The 25,529-nt window shown below is 37.6% G+C and overlaps 1 protein-coding gene across 26 annotated transcripts in view; it reads left to right on the forward strand.

Moving 5' to 3' along the window:
• Positions 1 to 25,529, forward strand: part of ANK3 (ankyrin 3) — a 701,719-nt gene that overhangs the window by 552,805 nt on the left and 123,385 nt on the right. For 18 of the 26 annotated variants that reach the window (XM_054521804.2, XM_054521780.2, XM_054521785.2 and 15 more), the window contains 5 exons: positions 1,941 to 2,039; positions 2,129 to 2,227; positions 2,730 to 2,825; positions 8,213 to 8,285; positions 8,456 to 8,518. In XM_054521804.2, the coding sequence (XP_054377779.1) occupies positions 1,941 to 2,039; positions 2,129 to 2,227; positions 2,730 to 2,825; positions 8,213 to 8,285; positions 8,456 to 8,518 (430 nt within the window). The remainder of the gene's footprint in view (positions 1 to 1,940; positions 2,040 to 2,128; positions 2,228 to 2,729; positions 2,826 to 8,212; positions 8,286 to 8,455; positions 8,519 to 25,529) is intronic. The other 8 variants (XM_054521787.2, XM_054521789.2, XM_054521791.2 and 5 more) reach the window with 1 other exon arrangement.

The following is a 25,529-nucleotide window of genomic DNA, read 5'->3' on the forward strand; positions in this document are numbered from 1 at the left end:
CTAGAATTAGAGAGCTCCTAACACTGTATTATAATGACTTAGTGTTTTAGTAAGAATGAGATGGGAGGCTATGAGGATGAATAGAACCTGTGCATTAAAATATTTAGGCCAGGCATGGTGGTTCACACTTGTAATCCCAGCACTTTGGGAGGCCAAGGCAGGAAGATCACTTGAGCCCAGGAGTTTGAGACCAGCCTAGGCAACATAGTGAGACCTCATCCCTACAAAAAAATAGAAAAATTAGCCAGGCATGGTGGTGCATGCCTGTAGTCACAGCTACTTGAGATAGATTGAGCCCAGGAGGGGAGGCTGCAGTGAGCCATGATCCCATCACTGCACTCCAGCCTGGTGACAGAGCAAGACCCTGTCTCAAATAAATAAATAAACAACCCTGTCTCAACTATATATATCTAATCAACACATCCATCTCAACAACTATTAGAAATGGTTGTATTATAACTTAGGCAAATTGACTAAAATCTCAAAGAATTTTTTAATATTTAGATTTTTAAAAAATATTGAGTCCACATGGTTTTGACTTGTAAGGGAAGTTCTTTGAACTTGGAAATAATGTTACTTCAATCAATTAAACCAATTGTACTGAGCATTCATTGGACACATTATTTTCAAGCTTCCCTTATTAAGCAGTATTCTGATCATGGGTGCAGTATCTGAGTTCCTCCGTACTGAAAAGGAGAACCCTGCAAAGCAGGCAAATGGATTCTGGTCACCAAAAAGGAATATCCTCCAACGTGTATTAAGTAGCGTTAGAGGCTGTAAGTCAGTTTCCTATATGTGGTTATGGTGAGTTTTCCAGGGACAGTCTGGTCAATGTGGGTGCACTGACAGTTTGTTTAGTGAGACAAAGTCTACCAAGAGTCACCTCTCTAGGGCAGCACATCCCTGGTAAGGTATCTTCACCTTCTACAGTCAACTGTGGTTTGGGCATCTCTTTTTCAAATTCAGATGTATTCATTTGTTGGGGTCACCATGAAGACACTGGTGCCATCATATAAGATACAGACCCTTGAAAATATGGATCACCCACCCCCATTCCTGTTTAGAAATATTGTGATAAAAGGTCAGTGTTCTCCCTTTCAGAGATCTGGTACTGCCTGTGTCATTATGAACAGGGGCTCTGAGATTGCAGGGTAGTATGTTATAATGAACACAGCCATCTAGAGAAGGATCTGGAATATTCTTATTTTAAAGAAAATAATTATCTAGATTGTATACACATACATACACACACATATACACACACAGAGAACTTATAGCCCCTCAGGGGTCAGTGGATACTAATTTGAGAAACAAACCATTTCTTGTCTAAATCAGCGAATCAGTGGTTTTCAAACTCTGGGACTCTAGATAGGAAGGCAAAAGACTAACTTGATATACCTTGTTCAAGTTCATACTTCGCAGACCACCTGAGCTCTCACCAGCCTCCCTCTTCCTTTTAGTGTTTCTGTGCTTCTTCCTGTCTCTATCAGGCATTCTGATAATCACCTCCTGCCATGTGTTATTATTTAGCCACTTCATTTTTGCCTAAATTTAAAGCTTTCAGAAAGTATTCAATAAACAAGTCAAGTCTCCATAAAGTGCTCTTCTGACCCTGAACAAGAAGCCGCTGAATCAGTCTGTCTATGCTGTCAATTGCTCCATCTTTCCTTTGTATCTTGAAAAGTTCTAAGAACAAGATGACCTGATAAAAAATAAAGCACTTTGGGGAGCTAACAATTTTATGGGCAGTGGTATTTTAATTTATACCTAAGTCTTATGCTGAGAATTATCAAGAGCAATTTTTTTAATATAGAGAAGAAAAAAACCTACTTTTTCCACCTCAAAAAGAAAGGTTAAATAATGATTTTGCTTCTGTTTAGGATAGCTGTTAGTAAAAGTGTAATTATGATGCTTCTTTTTTAAAAAAATAATAATTACAGATGGGATACACACCACTGCATGTGGGCTGCCACTATGGAAATATCAAGATTGTTAATTTCCTGCTCCAGCATTCTGCAAAAGTTAATGCCAAAACAAAGGTAAGCTCCTTCCTTTTTTGTTTCTGCCAGAATCACTTATTTTTGTTTCAAAGGAATTAAAAATCATCTCTTCCATCTTCCTTCTACAGAATGGGTATACGCCATTACATCAAGCAGCACAGCAGGGGCATACGCATATAATAAATGTCTTACTTCAGAACAATGCCTCCCCCAATGAACTCACTGTGGTAAGCACTCAGGGCCAGCTCAGGAAAAGAGGGAGGAGATAGATGGGCCTGGACTCTGGTGTCTTCTTACATTTTTCATTGTACTTTCATGAAAAGGCATGAACAGAGCATTCAGTAGAATGAGGAAAGAAGGACAATAACCATATTGTTCTGAGCTGTTCAGAGAGAGAGAGATGATTAGTGTTTTATATGTGAAAACTGCCTGCTGCAATGTCACCTAGTAGGAAGTACACATGTAAGAAAAAAAATTGTGTTGGTTTCATTGATTGCTTACTTAGAACGTTAAAAAGCCTCTTGGATTGCATGTGTAGCTGCCCAGACTTTGCTGTATGAGTACAAACAGGTTAGGTGGGTTTTGTGCAAGGTATGTCTCTAATGAAACACTTTTTTGTGTATGACAGTGGGATGGGTCTGATGAGACACTCACCTTACATTTTGTATCAGCAAAAAAAAATGTGGAATAAGGCTTGCTAATTCCTCACTCACATTTTCCTTTTGCCAGAATGGGAATACTGCCCTTGGCATTGCCCGGCGCCTCGGCTACATCTCAGTAGTGGACACCCTGAAGATAGTGACCGAAGAGACCATGACCACAACTGTAAGTAAGGAATGTAGAGACTTGTTACCCTAGGAGCCAGCTTTCAGCCAGTTTTCTTGGGCTTTTCTGAGATGAATATTTTTTCCCATTCATAAACTAAACACCATGTTTTAAAATACAGTCACCTCACTGTTGGTAGTCAGGATAGCAAAACTCTTATTGCTAATATGAATAAAAGTTTAAAACACTAAGAATACCTATTTAAAAGATGCATCTGTAGCTATAGAGTTTTTACTTCCATATACAGCTAAATGTATTTATTTATTTGTTTGCTTTGATATAACAAGTTTTTAATGAAATGATGGTGAAGGCAGAAATTTTTTAACATCCTTCCTTGGCAGCATAAAGAAATTGAAAACTCTAAGTTGGTTCCTTAAAAATGTTTTAATGCACAAATGGTACATGGATACATTATCATTCCTGTAAAAAAATGTTTACATTGTTTTAAAAAATTCCAGATGGGATCAGAACTGGTTTTGCCTGCTACTGTCACTCATCTTCTGTCCTATTGGAGTTTTCATAAGAAACACAATAGGCTGTTTTGTTAAAATTTAAAGTGGATCTTTACCAGGAGGCCCTATTGCATCAACTACATTTTTACAAGCTGCAGCCTCTAGGATAAGTCATTTCTTTCCAACCCCATCTGGTACCTTTGAACAGCATTAAGATTTGGTAACTTTGGAATTAAGAGCAAATATTACGTGATATCAGAGGCTTATCTGAGTTATTCCTGACTCCATGACTCAACACATAGACCTGAGGTTGACTCTTAACAAAGTAAATATAGGACTCTGGAACATTTTGAATTATCAGCTCTGTCCCCTTTTCTCTTTGACCACCTTCCAACATGAAGGAGAAAATGGTTAGCATCTGCAAATTAGTTTGTATACCCAGTGCTTTTTGTGAAAAACATGGGTTGAAGGTCTCTGTAGCTACCTGCAGTTTGAGTTATCTGGCAGTGTTACTCAATGTATAATTCTTAATCTTTAGAAACTAAAAAACAAGCCTGCTGATTACGGGAGAAAAATTTTGTAATTTGCAAAAGAGAAAACAATTGTTTTAATGGAATAGAGCAATGATTGTCAACCAGCACCCATTCCGAACTTCAAGTTATACTTTGTCTAAGAGAGAAATTTCCACATGTTGCTTTCATACACTTCTTGAGGATTTTATTATATTAAAATCTATCATTAAGTTCTCAAAAAAAGTGTTCAAACCAATAATGTTTATTACCTTTAATTTTATATCTCTAGCTCTATCTAGGATAGGAAAGGAGAAGAAGAGGACAAACTATTTAACGATAGCCAAGTGTCACAATGCTATAAACATTTGAAGTCATTGCAGTAAATATATAATATTAATACTTCTATTTCAATGTTAAAAGACTTGAGACATGTAAAAGTTCAAATTACGAATATTATTTGGTTGAATGTAAATGACTTTCTCACCCATTACGAAATTTCAAAACGTTTCTTCAAAATCAAAAAAAAAGCTTTAAGAGAAAGTAGAGTTAAGAACAAAATAAAGTTACAGCTTCAAAAAATCGACTGAAAGACAGAGAAAGGTCTCAGAGCTCCATCAGGTTCCCATCAGAAGAGAGAATGTGTACAGGAATAGTGCCTTTTTCACTCCCAACATCATCAGCTGTCCTTGTTGGTGACTTTCTGCAAAAGAGAGAAGACACTGTGCATGCTAATTGGAAAGGTCCAGTTTGCCTAGTGAAGAAAATGAGGCTTCCACCAAAAGAAGTGTTCACGTTGATTAAAAAAAGAGTCCAGAGAAGTCTCTAAAACTTCGCCCAACATTGTGGTATTTGGTACATTATCTCAAGCTGAGACACCACCTTGTCAGCCTTGCTTTAGTGGTTACATGTAAACTAGCTTAGACAGGACTGATGTAATTCAGGGTGGAGTGTATGACTTTAAGCTAATAACTATAGCTCAGCCTCCACCACAGGCATGATATTTGTATAGCCAGTTACTGGGACTCCAGCAGCTATTGACTCTATAAGCAGACTTCAGTTTTTCAAAACAAAAAGAGAATGTCTTTTCCATATGAGTAAAATACATGATGTGGCAATGCTGAGAAAGATGGTTTAGTTAATTAGATTACAATCAAAACAGCATACCAAACTGAATGGATAGAAGCTGATATTCAAAAGATGTGAATTGTATCTATCGAAATTGTTTAAAATACCCAATTACTTCATATGTAAGGAGCAGAACACCTCTAGCACCCAGATATTGGTTGCTAATACTATTTTCTACTAAAAGCAAACAGTGCTCCTTGGAGAAATGGCTGAATCTAAGGCTAGCACAGTAAATATATAAGATGAGCCTGGAACATCTTAGAGTGTCAAAAAGTAAGGAAATGCTCCTCACTCCCCCAACAAAAGTAAATAAACTAATACAGAGACACAATGGTGGGGGGTATGTCGAAGGGACATAGAAATTAACTAAGAGTTCCCAATGGCCATAGCTGGAACAATTTGAGCAAAAATAAATAAACATAATAGTATTGAAGTATAGTGCAAACTGTAAAATAACTATCCATGAATTCATACTATTATACATAAGTAATTCAATAAATGGAAAAGAAGACACAAATTTCTCAGGCAAAAGAATTCCAAATAATGTATGAAAATACTTCACTCTCAAAGTGGAACATAATTCCCCACTGCTTACATGTGGGCTGAACATAGTGATTTCTTTGCAAAGAAAACAGTATGGAAGCAGGGGGAAGTAGAGTAACTTTATAATGGAGAAACCTGACAAATACTGCTTCAGCCATATGATCAAGGTCAACATCAACAATGGTAAGTCATGTTGATGGTATGTACTCTTGATACAATGTGATGAAATGGCACTTTTCCTCTGTGATCATCCTCCCTAAAACATACAGCCCCAGTCTATTAAAAAAAAAAAAACCCCATGAGACAAGCCCCAGTTGATGGACATATCTGACCTGTACACTGCAAAACTGTCAAGGTCATCAAAAACAAGGAAAGTCAAATGCAAATCAAGACCACAATGAGATACCATCTCATACCAGTCAGAATGGCAGTTATTAAAAAGTCAAAAAACAACAGATGCTGGTGAGGCTGTGGAGAAATAGGAATGCTTTTACACTGCTGGTGGGCATGTAAATTAGTTCAACCATCATATAAGACAGTGTGACAATTCCTCAAAGACCTAGACCCAGAAATTGCAGTTGACCCAGCAGTCCCATTACTGAGTATATACCCAAAGGAATGTAAGTTATTCTGTTACAAAGATACAATGCATATGTATGTTCGTTGCAGCACTATTCACAATAGCAAAGATGTGAAATCAACCCAAATGCCCATCAATGATAGACTGGATAAAGAAAATGTGGTATATATACACAATGGAATACTGTGCAGTCATAAGAAAGGAATGATATCATGTCCTTTGCAGGGACATGGATGGAGCTGGAAGCTGTTATCCTCAGCAAACTAATGGAGGAACAGAAAACCAAACACCGCATGTTCTCACAAGTGGGAGCTGAACAATAAGACCGCGTGGACACAGGGAGGGGAAGGACACACACTGGGGCCTGGGGGTGGGGAGGGATAACATCAGGATAAATAGCTCATGCATGTGGGGCTTAATATCTAGGTGATGGGTTCATAGGTGCAGTAAACCACCATGGCACACATTTGTTTACCTATGTAACAAACCTGCACGTCCTGCACATTTAACCTGGAACTTAAATTAATTTTTTTTAAAAAACAAGGAGAGTCTGAGAAATTGTCACAGCCCAGAGGAACCTAAGGAGACACAACTAAATGTAATACAGTATCCTCGATGGGATCCTGGAACATAAAAAGGACATTAAGCAGAAACTAAAGAAAAATGAATAAAATATAAACTTTAATAATAATGTATCAATGTTGATTCATTAATTGTGGTATTTTCCATGCTAATAAAAGATTTTAATAATAGGCCAGGCACGGTGGCTCATGCCTGTATTCCCAGCACTTTGGGAGGCTGAGGCAGGTGGATCACCTGAGGCTGGGAGTTCGAGACCAGCCTGGCCAACGTGGTGAAAACCCGTCTCTACTAAAAATACAGAAATTAGCTGGGTGTGGCCATGCACATCTGTAATCCCAGCTACTCGGGAGGCTGAGGCAAGAGAATCGCTTGAACCTGGGAGGCAGAGGTTGCAGCAAGCCGAGATTGTGCTGGAGTGCACTCCAGCCTGGGCAACAGAGCGAGACTTGGTCTCAAATAATAATAATACTATCAATAAAGATTTTAATAATAGGGGAAACTTGGTGTGGGGTATATGGGAACTGTCTATACTATCTTCACAATTATTCTATAAATCTCAAACTCTTCTAAAAATAAAAGTTTATTTTTAAAACTGCTCCATTGCAGTATTACATGCTGGAAAAGACATCAAATAATGCTTTATTTCAACACAATAATCGGGGATAGGGGTAGAAATCACATTTACCAAGTATTCTCTCTAAGAAACTATGAATTTGTACCTTTTTTTAGTTTTAACAACCTGGCTTTTTTTTCAGTTGTCTCATTTAAAGGTGTATCTTCCCTTGTACCATTAGTGTCTCACATGCTGAGAATTAAAAAAAAAAAAACAAAAAACTCACTTTTAAAATAAGGTCATTAATATTTTCTTACCAGTGATGCTAACAGTGTCTTTTGGATGGATACAATCTAAGATTTTCTTACCAGTGATGCTGACAGTGTCTTTTGGATGGGTATAATCTAAGTTATCAAAGAGAAAGTAAAAGAGGCAGTAGGCATTTGCTGCATAATATACTGTTCTTTAAATTTTGGGGGAGGCTAAAATGATCTGCCAATGCATCACCTTTTAAGTATTTTTTCATACACATTGTTGTAAAGATTATTGTTGTAAATATTATTTTAATATTTTGTTTTATCCTATGAATTAAAATTACGTATAAGAGGAGAACACAAAATAGACGGAAAGCTTGGCACAAGTAATAGAGACATATTTCTTGCAGTTCATTTGGCTTCTCTTCAGCCAAGACCTTTCATGGAATAGGGCGCAGATTCATCAGACCATGAAAAAGTATAGCAGTGGAATAGGAGGGGCAGAATCTTCTCTTTTCCTTTGAAAAGCTTCATTAGAGACCTAAATCTTTTAAGCTGTGGTACTTTGCCAGTAGAATTCTTTCATTTTGTACTCCTGTGCATTGTATATGGTGACAACCTTTGTGTCACTAAGGGACAACAATTTTGATGTTATTTTATATGTGGGAGATTCAAGATATTCCACACATGCATTCCACAAGAAACTGATTAATTCAGAGATAAATGAAAAGACCCATTAAAATGTACAGTCTGCTCACACTAAAATGACTGTTTTTTTGTTACTAGACTGTCACAGAGAAGCACAAAATGAATGTTCCAGAAACGATGAATGAAGTTCTTGATATGTCTGATGATGAAGGTATGAAAATGTTCTTTGAGTTCACAATAATTATAAGTGACTGTGTATTTTGTTTGTTTCCTGAAGAAAGTCCATTGCAAAAATGTTTATCAGGAATATTGAAATGTTTTGTTGTAATATCAAGAGTATGTATTTTTCATCCACTTATATTGTTCACTTAAATCATGCAGTTCGTAAAGCCAATGCCCCTGAAATGCTCAGTGATGGCGAATATATCTCAGATGTTGAAGAAGGTATTTGTAAATTTTTATTGTGATGAAACTTAACTACTACCAATTTTATCTTTCATTTCTTATCTTTGAAATATAATGTTTCCTTGAGTTACTAACTTTTCATATTATCTTGAGATTATTAATTTGTGTATTATTTAAATAATGTATATCTGGAACTATTAGCTCTCCTTTTTAAGTCTCTTTGAATCCTCTTTCCTTGAACCCGTTTCCTAACTTTAAAATATAAAAGTGTCACTAATTATCTGGATTACTTGCCTTCTATTTGTTTCTATCAAACAGAATACTGATGCTTTTATTGTTTGCATCTGAAATCTAGAAAGGGAAAACTGATTAATGTTTATGATTAGAATATTTTTTAAAACAAGAGAAGTTTCCTTGTAGGAAATCCTTTTAAATGCCCTAAGATTTGCCCATTCTGCTAAACTTTGTAGAAAAAGCAGCTTTGGATCTTGAACTGATAATGAAAACAACCTGAAAAAAAACTTTTGAAATAGAAATTTTCAATAATGATTTAATGAAAGAGATCAAAATATTATTGTAGCTATACTTTATGTGTTTTCAGAAATTGGTTTCTGTTTTGCTTAAAAACAAATACTTTGACCAGGTCATGATATACAGATATATCAATGAATGGCATCTTTAAAAGGTCCATTGGAAAACAAGCATTTTTATAGTGAGTAAATATTGTACTGCTGACACATTTTGGAATTTCACTGAAATAACAAAATATTTACCATGGGAAAATTATATTGAACTGTTTTTCTTGCATAATTTGACTCTCCCAAATGATGGGAGATCATCAAATACAGCCTACCCTATTGTGACCTCCATTTGCCACCTGTCATGTAGTAGCTTTCTTTTGGGTTAGTCTTAGTGTTGCTAGTCTTTTTTTGCCTTTAAATAATCTTCCCTATTTTAATTCATATGATTTCTTTCTTTGAGTTGCACGAATTTCAATGGGAACCTAAATAGTGGAAAAGCTTGCCTTGTCCAAAGCAACTTTAATCTTTTTGTTATCCAGTCAGTGACTTCCCACTATAATGCATTGTGGCCAGGGACTGCACACCCCAATGAGCTAATGTCCTGCTGGTCATTTAGGGACCTCGGAGGATCTGGCTGAATGTTTGTAAATGTTGTTTTGATAAATGCTAAAGGCTTTTACTCACTTTTCTTTCTTTTTCTCTGAAACATCAGCTATACATTTACCTCCCTTCTATCCCCAAATGGATAATATTTGTTATCGTCTTTAGGACTTTTAGAGTAATATGCCTACTGTCATATTATATTTCATTGCCTTCTCATACATTTCAGAGTAACTTCTGTGCAGAAGATAAAAGAAAAAATGATATTCTTACATAGATGTTTACACACACAAAACATGATGTCAAAAGTATATTTGTCAAATGAAATTATTAGGAATCATAGTATGACAATCATAGACCTAAAAATTTACTGTTCGTTAACAAAATATCTAAAATTATCCCCATTGATGAGAGGCCAAGTTTGAATGGACTATCTAACAGCCTTATACATATGGATAACCAAATAATTTCAAAAATGGAGATTTTGAATCTCGAAATTTGAATTTAATTGACCTCGTTACTTAACTAGAAATGTGTTTATCTCAGCTTGGGAATTTGAAAGTGGCAATTTTAAATTCTCATTTTATACATCTTTTCTTTAAAATCTTTGGCCCTGACTTTAGTGTGTCCAGGGCTATTGGAATCAAATGGCTTTTAATTTTGTGGTATTGCCAAATTTGATGTTGAAAAGGATTCCTTAAAGGTCACTCAATCTGAGCAAACATCTGCTGGAATCTCATCTGCTTAGGATCTCCTGTGCCCAAGCCCTTCAAATAATGAGAATTCTTTAATTCCTAAACTGCCTAGTCCATTTGGACAATTCTGTCTTTAAAAATTCTTCATGTTATTGAACTTCCTGTAGCTTCTACTCATTGATTCAAGCTTTGGTGTATTTGACCAAGTTGATGGGAAGACTACATTCTACGTAGTATTTTGAACAAAAGCTGCCTTTTCTGTGTGACAGTCTTTCAGATATTTAAAAATGCTTTTTCTATTTCTTCTTAGTTTTATTTTTTTTTTCAGGTATATCATTGCTACCTCCTTCTATTATTCCCCTCACCAACCTGGTCGCCCTCTCCTGTGCATGTTTCAACATGTCTGTGCCATCTCAAGTTGAGGTGACCAGAACTGAACACAATATTTGTAGTCTCATCAAAGCATAGTATAGCAGGGCTATTGCATTCTCCATGGAAGATGTTAAAAGTCTATTTTTGAAGATGAAGATTATAATACACTTTTAATTTTAGTCATATTAGTATTACTGTCTGCTAAACTCCCTAAATTTTGCTTATAAGAGCTCTAGTAAGCCACATTTGCCCTATTATGTATTTATGTTGTCCTCTGCTGCATAAATTAGCATTTCTAACTACTGCAAATCCCGAAACAAATCATTTTGAAATTTGGATTCTAAAAGGACCCCTACAACTTTAATGATAATTTTAACTTCTGACTCATTTGCCTGATAGTCTTGCCAGAGCTTTGATTGTCATTTTGGTTAGATTTAGTGTTGGCCATTTGAGTAAGCTCCTATGCAGCTGTGGCAAATGTTCATTTCCATGAAGCCATAGGCATGTTGTGAGTATAACTATCTACAAGAACTAGTGAGACATCATCACATTGGTATCCCCCAGACACTAAAGAATAACAGCAGCTTTTAAAAGCAAATAAAAATAATAAGCAATATAGGCTGCCAGTTTGTCTCAAGAAAGAAAATGAAAATGAGTTTGTAATAAGGGAAAATAAAATTTTAATCTGATTCTAAAAATAATCTGCTGTAAGTAGATATTTAAAATTTAAAATAAATAAGATAAAAATAAAAAAGCAAAAGTGAAATAAGTCTTAAGGCAGAAATGTCAAGAGTAGTCTCTCTCTTCTTTTTCATTCCCTTTTCCTTTTTCTTCTTTGCTTTCTCCTTATCGTCTTCCTCTTTCTTTTGTACACTATGAGGAACTAGTGCAAGTGAAAGAATGTGTGTATTCATTTCTCAAAAAAATAAAAATTAAGGAATACAAGACTAGACAATGCTATCATTTAATGAGGTGGGAGAACAATGGGGCCAAGTTGCAAAGTTGAACACAGGTCGAAGCATCAGCAAAGCAGAGCCGTAGAAGTCAAGCAACTTTGTCCAAGACAGGTTTTTAAGCTCACATTAGGCAGGTGGGAGATAAGCAGAGTTCCTCAGAGTGTCAGATGCATTTGTAGATACCTTACTGCTCTACTGCCTCCTGTTCCAGAAAACACCTATGCATGTAACATTCATAAAATTTTAATATACGTACAAAACTAGTATCTTGATTTTAGTGCTAGTTTGATTCTTATGTTTTGCAATTCTGTTTGTAATTGAAAATATGAAAGAGTGTGTGTATAGAAGAAAGAAGAGAGAAGGAAGGAAGGAAGGAAAGAAGGAAGGAAGAAGAAAGAGAAAGGAGAGAAAGAAAAAGAGGGAAAATTGAGATTAAGGTTCAAGTGATTGAATTTGGCGTCTCCTCCCAAGGGATTTTACATTGGCTTTGGTTCAACTCTGATCTTAAATTGCAACTGCCTATAAAATGTATTTTGTAAATTGGGGCAGGGGGGGTATAAAATGTTATTTTAGCTTGTAGAATTCTAGTGGATTGGAGTGTAGTTACAGATCGAAAGAACTGTAGATGGGAGATAATGAGAAGTGGAATTAAGCCATGCAAAGTAAAAATCGAAAAGTCAGCTCTATGAAATATGACTCTACTAAACAGGTTTAGGAGACAGCAGCTGGTGAGACAAACTCCTGCTAGGAAGAATTTTCTAATTCTAAGCTACTTTCAAATTTGATAGGGCTGAAAAATATCTCTCTGAATCAAATGCAGACGCTAAATATTAAAAGAAAAAATAAGAGGCTAAGTATACATGTAAAAATAATATCAAGTAGGTATAAGTTTGAGATATAATAAAGCAATAAAATTTTAGCAGATAATAGGGATAAGAAGAGTCATGAGGGATAAGAAGAGTCATGTTCAGCTTTGCACCAAATTTGGTGGCCAGTGGAAGCCACAGTAAATTAAAATCCACCGATTTCAAAGAACTGAAGGGGCAAGTTGGAGTCTTGTAGGTCTATTCCTGCCATTACACTGATGAGGAAGGAAAGCCCAAATACACATTGAATGGTCTTTCCAATGAGGTTTGTGGCAGAGCTAGACAAGAAGACTGGTCTGACAGTCTGTAGTTTTAGATCATTTCATTCCCCTGCCCCCAAAGTCTAGTCAAGTAAAGCACTGGGAGTAGAGAAGGAACACATAGATCTGTAACTGGCTGTGATCAATTACTTGCAAACAACACTGCATAGATCATCTCTTTCATTGCTATTCCAATTTGAAATGTTTCTTATATATAGAACCCAAGAATGCATATTTTTAGCTTCAATAAAAGGAGGTGTGTTAAGGAAAAGGAACGAATCATGTTCTTGGAAACTATCACAAGGTAATAAGAATATTTTAATTTGTAATTATGGATACATAATAATTGTACATATTTATGGGGTATATGTGATATTTTGATACAATTATACAATGTGCAATGATAAAATCAGAGTAATTGGGATATCTATCACCTCAAGCATTGATCATTTCTGTGTGTTTGGAACATTCTGGTTCCACTCTTTTAATTCTTTTGAAATATATTGTTAACTATAAATTATTGTTAACTATGAATTATTGTTAACTATAGTTGCCCTATTGTGCTACCAGACACTAGATCGTATTCCTTCTAGCTAACTGTATTTTTGTGCCAATTAACCATTCCTTCTTTATCCCCGCTCTTTCCAGCCTCCTGAAACCATCATTCTACTCTCTATCTCCATGAGTTCAATTTTTTTTTCTTTTCCCACATATGAGTGAGAACATGCTAAATTTATCTTTCTGTGCCTAGCTTACCTCACTTAAGATAATGTCTCCAATTCCATCCATGTTTTTGCAAAAAACACAGAATTTCATTTTTTCTGTGGCTGAATAATATTTCATTATGTGTATGTACCATATTTTCTTTATCCATTTCAGCTGATGGACACATAGGTTGATTCCATATCTTGGCTACAGTGAATAGTGCTGCAATAAACAAGGGAATGCAGATGTCACTTTGAAATACTGATTTTCTTTTTTTTATTTGGTTGTATACCCAGCAGTGGAATTTCTGGATCATATGGTATTCTATTCTTAGTTTTATTGAGGAACCTCCATACTCTTCTCTGTAGTAACTGTACTAATTTACATTTCTACCAATAGCATATGAGGGTTCCCCTTTCTCCATTTTCTGTTAGCACATAGAAATGATACCGATTTTTATATGTTGATTTTGTATCTTGAATTTTACTAAATTTGTTTATCAGTTCTGATAGGTTTTTGGAGGAGTCCTTATGTTTTTCTAAATAGAAGATTTTATCATCTGCAAATAAGGATAATTTAACTACTTCTTTTCTAATTTGGATGGCCTTTATTTCTTTCTCATGTCTAATTGCTCTGGCTAGGGCTTCTAGTACTATGTTGAATGAAGGTGATGAAAGTGGATGTCCCGGTCTTGCTCCAGATCTTAGAGGAAAGGTTTTCAGTTTTTCCCCATTGAATATGATACTAGCTGTGGGCCTGTTGTTTACAGCTTTTATTGTATTGAGGTATGTTCCTTCTATACTAGTATTTTGACCATTAAAGTATATTGAATTTTATTGAATGCTTTTTCAGCATCAACTAAATGATCATTTGGATTTGTCCTTTATTCTTTGGATATGATGTATCACATTGATTCATTTGCATATGTTGAACCATCCTTGCATCCCTGGGTGATGAATCCCACTTGATGATGATGAATGATCTTTCTACTATGTTGTTATATATGGTTTGCTAGTATTTGAAGATTTTTTGCATTTATGTTCATCAGAAATATTGGCCTGTAGTTTCCTTTTGTGTGTGTGTCTTTGTCTGGTTTTGGTATCATAGTAACACCGGCCTCATAGAATGAGTTTGGAAGTGTTCCCTCAAATTTTTTGGAATAATATAAGTAGGATTAATATTAGTTCTTTTTTAAAGTGCTTGGTAGATTTCAGCAGTAAAGCCATCAGCTCCTGGGCTTTTCTTTAATGGGTGACTTTTTATTACTACTTATATCTTGTTATTTGTTAATAGTCTATTAAGGTTTTCTATTTCTTCATGATTCAATCTTTGTAGGCTTTATGTGTCTAATAATTTATCCATTTCTGACAGGTTTCCCAATTTATTGGCATACAGTAGTTGCTCATAATAGTCTCTAATGAGCCTTTGAATTTTTGCAGTATCAGTTGTAATGTCTCCGTTTTCATCCCCGATCTTATTTATTTGGGTCTTCTCTTTTTTTAGTTAGTCTGGTTAAAAGCTTATTGATTATCTTTTCAAAAACCAACTTTTTGTCTTGTTGATCTTTTGTAGTATATTTTTAGTCTCAATTTTTCCTACTCTGGTGTTTATTATTTATTTTCTTCTACAAATTTTGAGTTTGATTTACTTTTGCTTTTCTAATTCTATAAGCTGCCCCATTCAGTTGTTCATTCAAAGTTTCCCTGCTTTTTTGATGGAGGCATTCATTGCTATTAACTCCTCTTTTAGTACTACTTTTGCTGTCTCCCGTAGGTTTTAGTGTGTTGTGTTCCCATTTTCTTTTGTTTCAAGAAATTTTTAAAATTTTCTTTTTAATTTATTCATTGACATAATGGTCATTCAGAAGCATACTGTTTAATTTTCATGTGTTTGCATAGTTTCCAAGGTTTCTCTTGCTATAGATTTCTAGTTTTATTCCATTGTGGTCAGAAAAGAGACTTGACATGATTGCAATTTTTTTTTTAAATTTTTTGAGACATTTTGTGGTCTAACATGTGGTCTATCCTTGAGAATATTCCATGTGCTAAGGAAATAATGTGTAATTTACAGGTGTTGGATAGAATGTTCTGCGCATGTCTATTAGGGTCATTTGGTGTATAGTAGATTAAGTCCAGTGTTTCTTTGTTGATTTTCTTTCTAGATGATCTGTCCAGTGCTGAAAATGGGGTGTTAATGTCCACACCTATTCTATTGGGGTCTATCTCTCTCTTTACCTCTAATAATATTTGCTTTATATATACGGGTGCTCCAGCATTTGGTGTGTATATATTTATAATTTATATATCCTCTTGCTGAATTAACTCCTTTATCATTATATAATGACCTTCTTTGTCTCTTTTTGCAGTTTTTATCTTGAAATCTATTTTATCTAAGTATAGCTATTCCTGTTCTTTTTTTGGCTTCTATTTGCATGGAATATCTTTTTCCATCCCTTTATTTTAGCCTGTGTGTGTCTTTATAGGTAAAGTGAGTTTCTTGTAGACAGCATATCGTTCAGTCTTGTTTTTAAATCCATTTGGCCACTCTATGTCTTTTGATTAGAGAATTTAGTCCATTTAAATTCAGCGTTATCATTGCTAGGTAAGAACTTACTATGCCATTTTGTTATTTGCTTTCTGATTGTTTTGTTTGTCCTCTCTTTCTTTCTTCCTTCTTGTCTTTCTTTGTATAAAAGTGATTTTTCTTATTGGCTGGGCGCGGTGGCTCATGCCTGTAATCCCAAAACTTTGGGAAGCTGAAGCAGGTGGATCACTTGAGGCCAAGAGTTGAAGACCAGCCTGGGCAATGTGGTAAAACCCCATCTCTACTAAAAATACAAAAATTAGCTGGGCATAGTGGCATGCATCTGTAGTCCCAGCTACCCAGGAGGCTGAGGTGGGAGAATTGCTTGAACCCGGAAGGCGGAAATTGCAGTGAGCCAAGATAGCACCATTGCTCTCCAGCCTGGGTGACAGAATGAGATTCTGTTTCAAAAAAAAAAAAAAAAGTGCTTTCTCTGGTAGTATGTTTAATTTCTTGCTTTTAATATTTTGTATATCTATTATAGATTTTTGTGCTTACCATAAGACTTGCAAATAACATCTTATAATCAATTATTTTAAACTGATGACAATTTCATTCTGATTACAAAGAAAAGAAAAACAGGCAAAAAGAAAATGAATATTCTACACTTTAATTTCATCCTCCCCACTTTTTGACTTTTGTTGCCTCTATTTACATCTTTTTATACTATCTATCTCAAAAAGTTGCTCTAGTTATTATTTTTGATAGGTTTCTCTTTTTGTCTTCCTACAAAGGTATGAGTGGTTTGTACACCACAATTACAGTGTTAGGGTAGTCTGTATTTGTCTGTGTACTTACATTTACCAGTGAGTTGTATGCGTTTAAATGATTTCTTGTTGATCATTAATATCCTTTTCTTTCATACTGAAGAACTCCCTTTAGCATTTCTTATAAGATAGGTCTGGTTTTTCATGAAATCTCTCAGCTTTTGTTTGTCTGGGAAAGTCTTTATCTTTGCTTCTTTTCTCTCACTGCCTTTAGGATCCTTTCTTTATCCTTGATCTTTGAGAGTTTGATGACTATATCCCTTAAGGTAGTCTTATTTGGGTTGAATCTGCTTGTTCTTTGATTTTCGTATACCTGGATATTCATATCTTACTCTAGGTTTGTAAAGTTCCCTGTTATTATTTCTTCGAGTAAACCATCTACCCCGTTCTCCCTCCTTCCTTCCCTGCCACTGCGTCTCTCTCTCTCTCTCTTTTTCTCTCTCTCTCTGTCTCTCCATTCTCTTTAAGGCCAATAACTTAGATTTGTCCTTTTGAGGCTGTTTTCTAGATCTTGTAGATATGCATCATTCCTTTTTATTTTTTTGTTTTTTCTTCTGTGACTGAATTTTCACAGAGCCTGTTTCCAAGCTCATTAATTCTTTCTTCTGCTTGATCCATTCTGCTATTGAGAAACTGATGCATTTTTAGTTTGTCAATTAAGTTTTTCAACTCCTGAATTTCTGCTTGACTTTTAAAAATTATTTTAATCTCTGTTAAATTTATCTGATAAAATTCTGCTCTTTGTTATCTTAAAGTGCATTGAGCTAGCTTGGGCAACATAGGGAGACTCTGTCTCTATAAAAAATAAAAATAAATTAGCTGGCCATGGTGGCATACACCTGTGATCCCAAGTACTTGCAGTGTTTAAGTGGTATAAACATTTGGGCCCAGGAGGTCAAGACTGCAGTGAGCTGTGATTGCACCACTACACTCCAGCCTGGGCAACACTGTGAGAACCCTTCTTAAAAAAAAAAAAAAAAAAAAAAAAAGGCCGGGCGCAGTGGCTCACGCCTGTAATCCCAGCACTTTGGGACGCTGAGGCAGGCAGATCACCTGAGGTCAGGAGTTCGAGACCAGCCTGACCAACATGGGGAAACCCTGTCTCTACTAAAAATACAAAATTAGCCAGGCGTGGTGGCACGTGCCTGTAACCCCAGCTACTCAGGAGGCTGAGGCAGGAGAATGGCTTGAACCTGGGAGGCGGAGGTTGCAGTGAGCCGAGATGATGCCATTGCACTCCAGCCTGGGCAACAAGAGCGAAACTCTATCTCAAAAAAAAAAAAAAAGATTCATTGAGCTTCCTCAAGACAGCTATTTTGAATTCCCTATCTGAGAGGCCATATATCTCCATCACTCCAGGACTGGTCACTGATGCCTTATTTAGTCCATTAGGTGAGGTAATGTTTTCTTGGATGTCCTTGATGCTTGTAGACATTTGTTGATACCTGGGCATTGATGAGTTAGATATTTATTCCAGTATTCACAGTATAGGCTTTTTTTTAGCCATCCTTTTTGAGAGGACTTTCCAAGAATTCAAAAGGGATTGAGTGTTGTGACCTAAGCCTATGGTCACTGCAGCCATTAGGGAGCCACTAGGGAGTGCCCTAAGCCCTGGAATGCTGCAACTCTTACAGACTCCTTGATACACAGCTTTGGTAGATTTTGGGAAAATAAGAGAGAATTCCCTGGGTTACCAGGTAAAAAGTCTCTCCCACTTCCCTCTCTTTCTGGCAAAGGAAGTCTCTCTCTGCACCAGGCTGCCTGGAGTTGGGGAAGGGATAAGGCGGTCACTCTAATGGCCATGACAGCTGGCACTGCACAGGGTCACATGTAAAGCCTTGTAGCCCAGCACAGTACTGGGGCTCACCCCACGGCTGTAGTCACTACTGCCTGACTGTCGCTGATGTTTATTCCAGGCCAAAGCCACTTTATTCAGCAGAATGGGGTTTGTCCCATCAGGACATTGGATTCCCTGCTGGTCCAGGGTGGGTCTAGAAACACTGTCCAGAAACAACGGCATGGAATCAGGAGGTACAGGAGTTTCCCTGGTGCTTTATTTTAGTGTGGCTTAGCTGGTACCCAGGTTACATGACAAAGCCCTCTGTATTCTTCCCTCTCCTTTCTCCAAGTGGAAAGAGTCCCTGAGCTGCACTGCCTGGAATTGGGGGATGAGTGACACAGGCACACCCTTGGCCACCACAGCTGGTGTCATACCTGAAGTCTACCACCGCTATATTAGTCAGGGTTCTCTAGAGGGACAGAACTAATAGGATAGATGTGATATATAAAGGGGAGTCTATTAGGAGAATTGATTCACACAATCACAAGGTAAAGTCCCACAGGCCATCTGCAAGCTGAGGAGCCAGGAAGGCAGTCCGAATCCCAAAACCTCAAAAGTAGGAAAGCCAATAGTGCAGCCTTCAGTCTGTGGCCAAAGTCCTGAGAGCCCCTGGCAAATCACTGGTGTAGGTCCAAGAGTCCAAAAGCTGAAGAACTTGGGGTTAGATGTTCGAGGGCAGGAAGCATCCAGCATGGGAGAAAGATGGAGGCCAGAAGACTCAGCCAGTCTAGTCCTTCTATGTTCTTCTACCTGCTTTTATTCTGGACTTGCTGGCAGCCGATTAGATGTGCCCATCCAGATGGAGGGTGGATCTGCCTTTCCCAGTCCATTGACTCAAATGTTAATCTCCTTTGGCAACACCCTCACAGACACACCCAGGAACAATACTTTGCATCCTTCAATCCAATCAAATTCACATTCAATATTAACTATCACAACCTCCAAGACCAGTGTAGCACCAGAGCTTGCCCAAGGACTGCAGTCCTTGTGTCCTGACTGCTACCTAAATTTATTCTGAGCCCCAAGCCACTTTAGTCAGCCAATGGTGAAGCTGGCTGGGACTCAGTTTCCTCTTGCTGGGGTGGAGGATTCCCCTCTGGCCCAGCACTATCCTAAATGCTCCTTCCGTGGGCACTGGCAGAATTCTGTCCTGTACTGTGTTCCACTGTGACAGGGCAGTGCTGAGCTCCAATGCAATGTTGCACACTCATTTTGCTCTCTCTTTCCCAAGCCCACAGATTCTTTCTCTATGCTGTGTTGCCTGGGGCTGGGGGAGGGGTGGTGCAAGATAATGCAAGACTGTCTTTCTGAGCTTTTCAATGCCTCTATCCTTGATATTACATTAAAATCAGGTATTGGGATTGCTCACTTAATTTTTTTGTTATTATGAAAGTGCTTTCTTGCATTGACAGTTGTTCAGTTTGGGGTTCCTGTGAGGGGACAATCACTGGAGTGTTCTATTCAGCCATCTTTCTCTATCTTTCCTTCCCTTTAAAATAATGATAAATATTTAGAGAACCTTCCTCTGTTTCTTTTGGCAAAAGAACTATACACACCAAGATGAAAATTCAGGTAAAATAAATATAAACATAATTTCAAATAGATTTTAGGAACTAAAAGCCAGTAGTTTTAGTAAATGTATCAGTGTATTCTCATTAGGAAAGAATAAACAGATTTTGGTTGTTTCATTTTGTTTTGTTTTGAGACAGAGTCTCACTCTGTCACCCAGGCTGGAGTGCAGTGGCATGATCTCGGCTCACTGCAACTTCCGCCTCTCAGGTTCAAGTGATTCTCCTGCCTTAGCCTCCTGACTAGTTGGGACTACAGGCGCCCACCTCCATGCCTGGCTAATTTTTGTATTTTTTAGTAGAGACAGGGTTTCACCATGTTGGCCAGGCTGGTCTCAAACTTCTGGCCTCATGTGATCCACCTGCCCCAGCCTCCCAAAGTGTTGGGATTACAGACGTGAGGCACCATGCCTGGTCGAATAAACAGATTTTGACTTGACACAATCCAAAACTCAAAAAAGTAGGGTGAATTACTTTGGGAAATGTGAAGGTAGATCTGAAGAAGACCACCAGGAAAAGACCTGTTAGGACCTCTTCTTGCCAAATGTCTAGGACTCTCCTGCTACTCTAATCTCCTAATCATTCTAAATAAATAGGACTGTTATGTTATTAGCTTAATAGATCTGGAAAGAGGCCATGGAGATCAGGTTGCCCTCAGGTGATTCAAGGGTTTGGTTTCATTAAGTCACTGTTCTTAGCAGCTTCAGAAATTGTTCTTCACCTGAAATTTTATTGTTTTACAAGAACCTCTTACATCATTTAGCCTTTTGCCTGAAGATTTCTCTGCTTACAATTGGCCTTTCAAATCGATGTCACATAATTGCTTGCATCTCTCAGGGATAAAGCCAAAATGGTAACTTTAAAATACCAGAAACAAAGACTAAATCTTATTCTCTGTTTTATCACAAGAACCTAGTACACTGCTTGGCACACAGAGATCTTCAATACATGTTTGATTGGTTGCATCAACATGAAGGCATACTCAAGGGATAGTTTAGCAGGTTTCTGAGATGAAGCAAGATGAAGATTGCCGACAATGCTACCTTTTCCTTCCATTCAGCTCCTTTTTACTGAGACAGTCCTAGGCTATGTTTAAGTTGATAAACAGCTTTATAATGACTCTCCCGAAGCATATCTGCATCTCAAGGAATAGTTGATGAGTTTAAAAGAATTACCAGCTAAAGAAGAAGATCTGTGGACTGGGACAAGGGCCTTTATTCTAAAGCAAAGTCTGTTCCATCATTGGTATCCTGTCTTTGGAATTAGAATTATATAGTGATTATCACCCACACTATCCACTTATCCAGCTATGTACATTTTCATTTAGGTTCTGATATCTTAAGTCACCTTAAGATACCTAAACATACCCCTTGAAAATAGTGTCTCTTCTCACCCTTCTCCATCTCAATAAATGGCTCCATCGCCCAAGGCAAAATCTGAGTTTTATGCAATCTGTCTTCCCATAGCACTTCTATCCAGTCCATCAGCAAGTCATATCAGTGCTACTTTCAGAATATATCTCAAATCTCTCTTCTCTTCTCCATCTCCATTTTCACCACCCCTATCCAGGCCACCAGCATCTCTCACATGGAATACTGCAGGAGCCTCCTTACAGATCTCCACTTCTTCTCTTACCCAGTAGACTCAGCTTTTTCCACAGCACCCACACAAGCCTTTAAACATATACATTGGATCATGTTATTCCACTCCTTAGCTTAAAACCATCCAAAGCTTATAGTTAGGCTTTTAAGATTTATTCATACTGTTGCATATAATTGAACTTCATTCATTTTCATTTCTATATAATATTCCATTGTCTGCCTGTACCACATTGAGTTATCCACTCTACTGTTGATGAGAATGTGGGTTGTTTCAAGTTTGAACTGTTGTTACAAACCTTCTTATATAAGTTTCCTGGTACACATATGCATACATTTCTGTAGGATGTAAACCTAGGAGTATAATTGCTGAGTTGTATATTATGCAAAGACAACAGAATTCATCAGAACCAGATGACAATAAACTATGCTTGTAAAATTAGATAGTGAGATTTTTAAGCAAGGAAAATAATATATAGAAAGCAATTACCTTGAGGAGGTAAGAGGGGCCTGTGTTTGGGGTGGGGGATGTGGGAGTCTTCTGAGGTGCTGATGGTGTTCTATTTCTTGACCTGGATGGTGTTTATTTTATAACAGTTTGCTAAAATGTATATTTATATTTTATATTCTCATCTGTGTGGTTGCCGTATTTTGTAACAAAAGTAACCAAGCCACACAAATAATATAAATACACCCTTAAAGTAGTACAAATACAAAACTAAAACCCACCCAAGGCTTTATATTGCATTTAGAGTAATTTCAGTAGCTTGCCATGATTAGTAAGTCCTGAGTGATATGGTCCCTGGCTACCCCCTTTCCATTCTCCTTTCACGTATGCTTTTTTATTTCACCCTAATACTCATCTCATTTTATTAGTCATTAATTTCAAAAGTCAGCAGACTTTTTCTATAGAGAGCCAGTGGTAAATATTTTTGAATGTTTAGTCCATATTGGTCTCTGTCACAGCTACTAAACTCTGCCTTTGTAGTACAAAAGCCACCAGAGATAATACCTAAACCAACAGGCCTGATTGTGTGATACTAATAAAGCTTATTTACAGAAATAGGCAAGAGGCTGGGTTTGGCCCATGGGTTGTAGTTCGCCAACTCATGGTTAATTTTTTATATTTTCTTTCAAACTAGACTAGTCAGTGCCATAGGATCACAGTTGTCCTTGTCTCTATCATAGGTCTTAGGGTGTATACATCTGTACCTTCATTCATGAATGCATCTACTGGCTTAATTCCACACATTTACCTGTGTCTCTGTCCCCCCACCTCAGGATTCCATATAAATTAATAATCTCACCATCAGAAACAAGGTATTTACCATTATTGAATCTTTTATGTGCTAGGCATTAAGCTAGACAAATTTCATGCATTATGTAATTTAACCCTCACAATGATTAAATTGGAGCCATTGTCATTTTCATTTCATAGATATGGAAAATAAGTTTCAGTAAGGTTAAGGAACTTGATAAGGTCACACAACATCAGTGCTGGGGCTGATATTCAAATCCTTGTACTTCTAATATAGATGTTGTCTGGTAATTTAGACAAGAGCCCCATAATGGTTGAGTTATTGTTAAGTTTGAATGACTATGCTAGTCTGTTTTGCATTCATATGAAGGAATATCTGAGGCTGGGTAATTTATAATGAAAAGAGGTTTATTTTGGCTCCCAGTTCTGCAGGCTGTACAAGAAGCATGGTGGCTAAAACAGACTGTAATTTTGAGCACTTTTTTTTTCCTCTACATTGTATCTGTCCTTGCCCATCCGTCTGCTTCTGGTAAGACCTCAGGATGCTTTCACTCATGACAGAAGGTAAAGGAGAGTTAGGTGGCAAGAGAGGAAGCAAGAGAGAGGAAAGGAGGAAACTTCAATTATATACAACAGTATGAATGAATCTTAAAAGCCTAACTAAGCCAGGCTCTTTTTAACACCACATCTCATGGTAACTAATAGAGCAAGCATTCACTCTTTACAGAGGGGATGGCACAAGCGATTCATGGGGGATCCGCCTCCATGACCCAAACACCTCCCACTAGGCCCCACCTCCAACACTGGGGATCACATTTCAACATGAGGTTTGGAGGGGATAGACCTTCAAAGTATATATAATGACATATGTAAAAAGCATTTAGCCTGGAACTTGGCATGTGGTAAGAACTCAGGAAATGTTACTTACTTGGTGCTTTATCTTTGTTACTTCTCTGAAAGTATTCAACAGCATTATTAATACTATTTTTACACCTAATTTCCATTATGTCCTAATTTAATACCCTAATTTGAAGTACTGTTAGTCCTAATTATATTAAGGAGTCAGTCTCAAGGAGTTTAAGATATTTTTTCAAGTTCACACAGTTACGGAAACTGGAATTTGCGTTTAGAATTTTTTGGCTTAGACTTTCTACTCGAGATTCTGTGTTAGTCTGTTTTGCACTGCTAGAAAGAAATACCTGAGACTGGATAATTTATATATATATGAGGTTTATTTGGCTCATGGTTCTACAGGTTGTACAAGCATAGCACCAGCATCTGCTTGGCTTCTGGTGAGGCCTCAGGAAGCTTCTATTCATGGCAGAAGGAGAAGGGGGAGCAGGAATGTCACATGGCAAGAGAGGGAGCAAGAGAGAGAGGAGGAGGTGGCAGGCTCTTTAACCAACTAGCTGTTGTGTGGACAAACAGAGTGAGTACTCACTCATTACAACAAGGAGGGCATCCAGCCATTCATGAGGGATCTGCCCCTGTGATCCAAATACATTCCACAAGGCCCTACCTCCAACACTGGGGCTCAAATTTCAACATGTGATTTGGAGGGCACAAACATCCAAACCATATCAGGCGCCATGAGATAATAACAGATCAAGTGACAAGAAAATCAAAAAGACAGGGAGATTATTAAAGACCTCAGAAACAAACTTTAAAGGCATTTTAAAGAACAGATAGGATTTGGACACACAGAAATTTTGCATGGGTAGAAGGATGGGGATTGGGAAGAGGTGTTTCATATTTAGAAAACTTGTTGGTCAAAGTGTCAGAGACAGGAAAGCACAGGCCCCCACAGGAGAGCTCAGCACACAGGAGTGGGGACAAGGGTGCAGACACCAGGTACCGGATGAGGTCCCAGGGCAGTACACAAGGAGGAAGAGAAGTGGTTCTAGAAAACTCTGGGCACACATAAGAGGAAGAAGAATGCTAATGGACATGGAGAGGGAGTGGTGAAGGACGAAGGGGAGAAAGCCTGAGGAGTGGGTGCTAGAGGAAGCCTGGGAGGAACTTTCCTAGAAAGCTCCAATCAAAGGAGCACAAGTGGTATAGGAGGCCGGGTACGGTGGCTCACACCTGTAATCCCAGTACTTTGGGAGGGTGAGGCAGATGGATCACCTGAGGTCAGGAGTTTGAGATCAGCCTGGCCAACATGGCGAAACCCTGTCTCTACTAAAAATACAAAAAGTAGCCAGGCGTGGTGGTGGGTACCTGTAATCCCAGCTACTCAGGAGGCTGAGACAGGAGACTCACTTGAACCCAGGAGGCAGAGGTTGCAGTGAGCCGAGTTCATACCACTGCACTCCAGCCTGGGCGACAGAGCAAGACTTCATCTCAAACAACAACAAAACAAAATAAGGGGTATGGGAATCCTTGGTGACCTCAGCAGCTGCCATGCCATAAGGAATATCCTGGATATAGACACAGAAGATAAGAGTTCTAGTGTAGGTAG

Source organism: Pongo abelii, chromosome 8 (assembly GCF_028885655.2).
Source record: "Pongo abelii isolate AG06213 chromosome 8, NHGRI_mPonAbe1-v2.0_pri, whole genome shotgun sequence".
NCBI lineage: Eukaryota > Metazoa > Chordata > Mammalia > Primates > Hominidae > Pongo > Pongo abelii.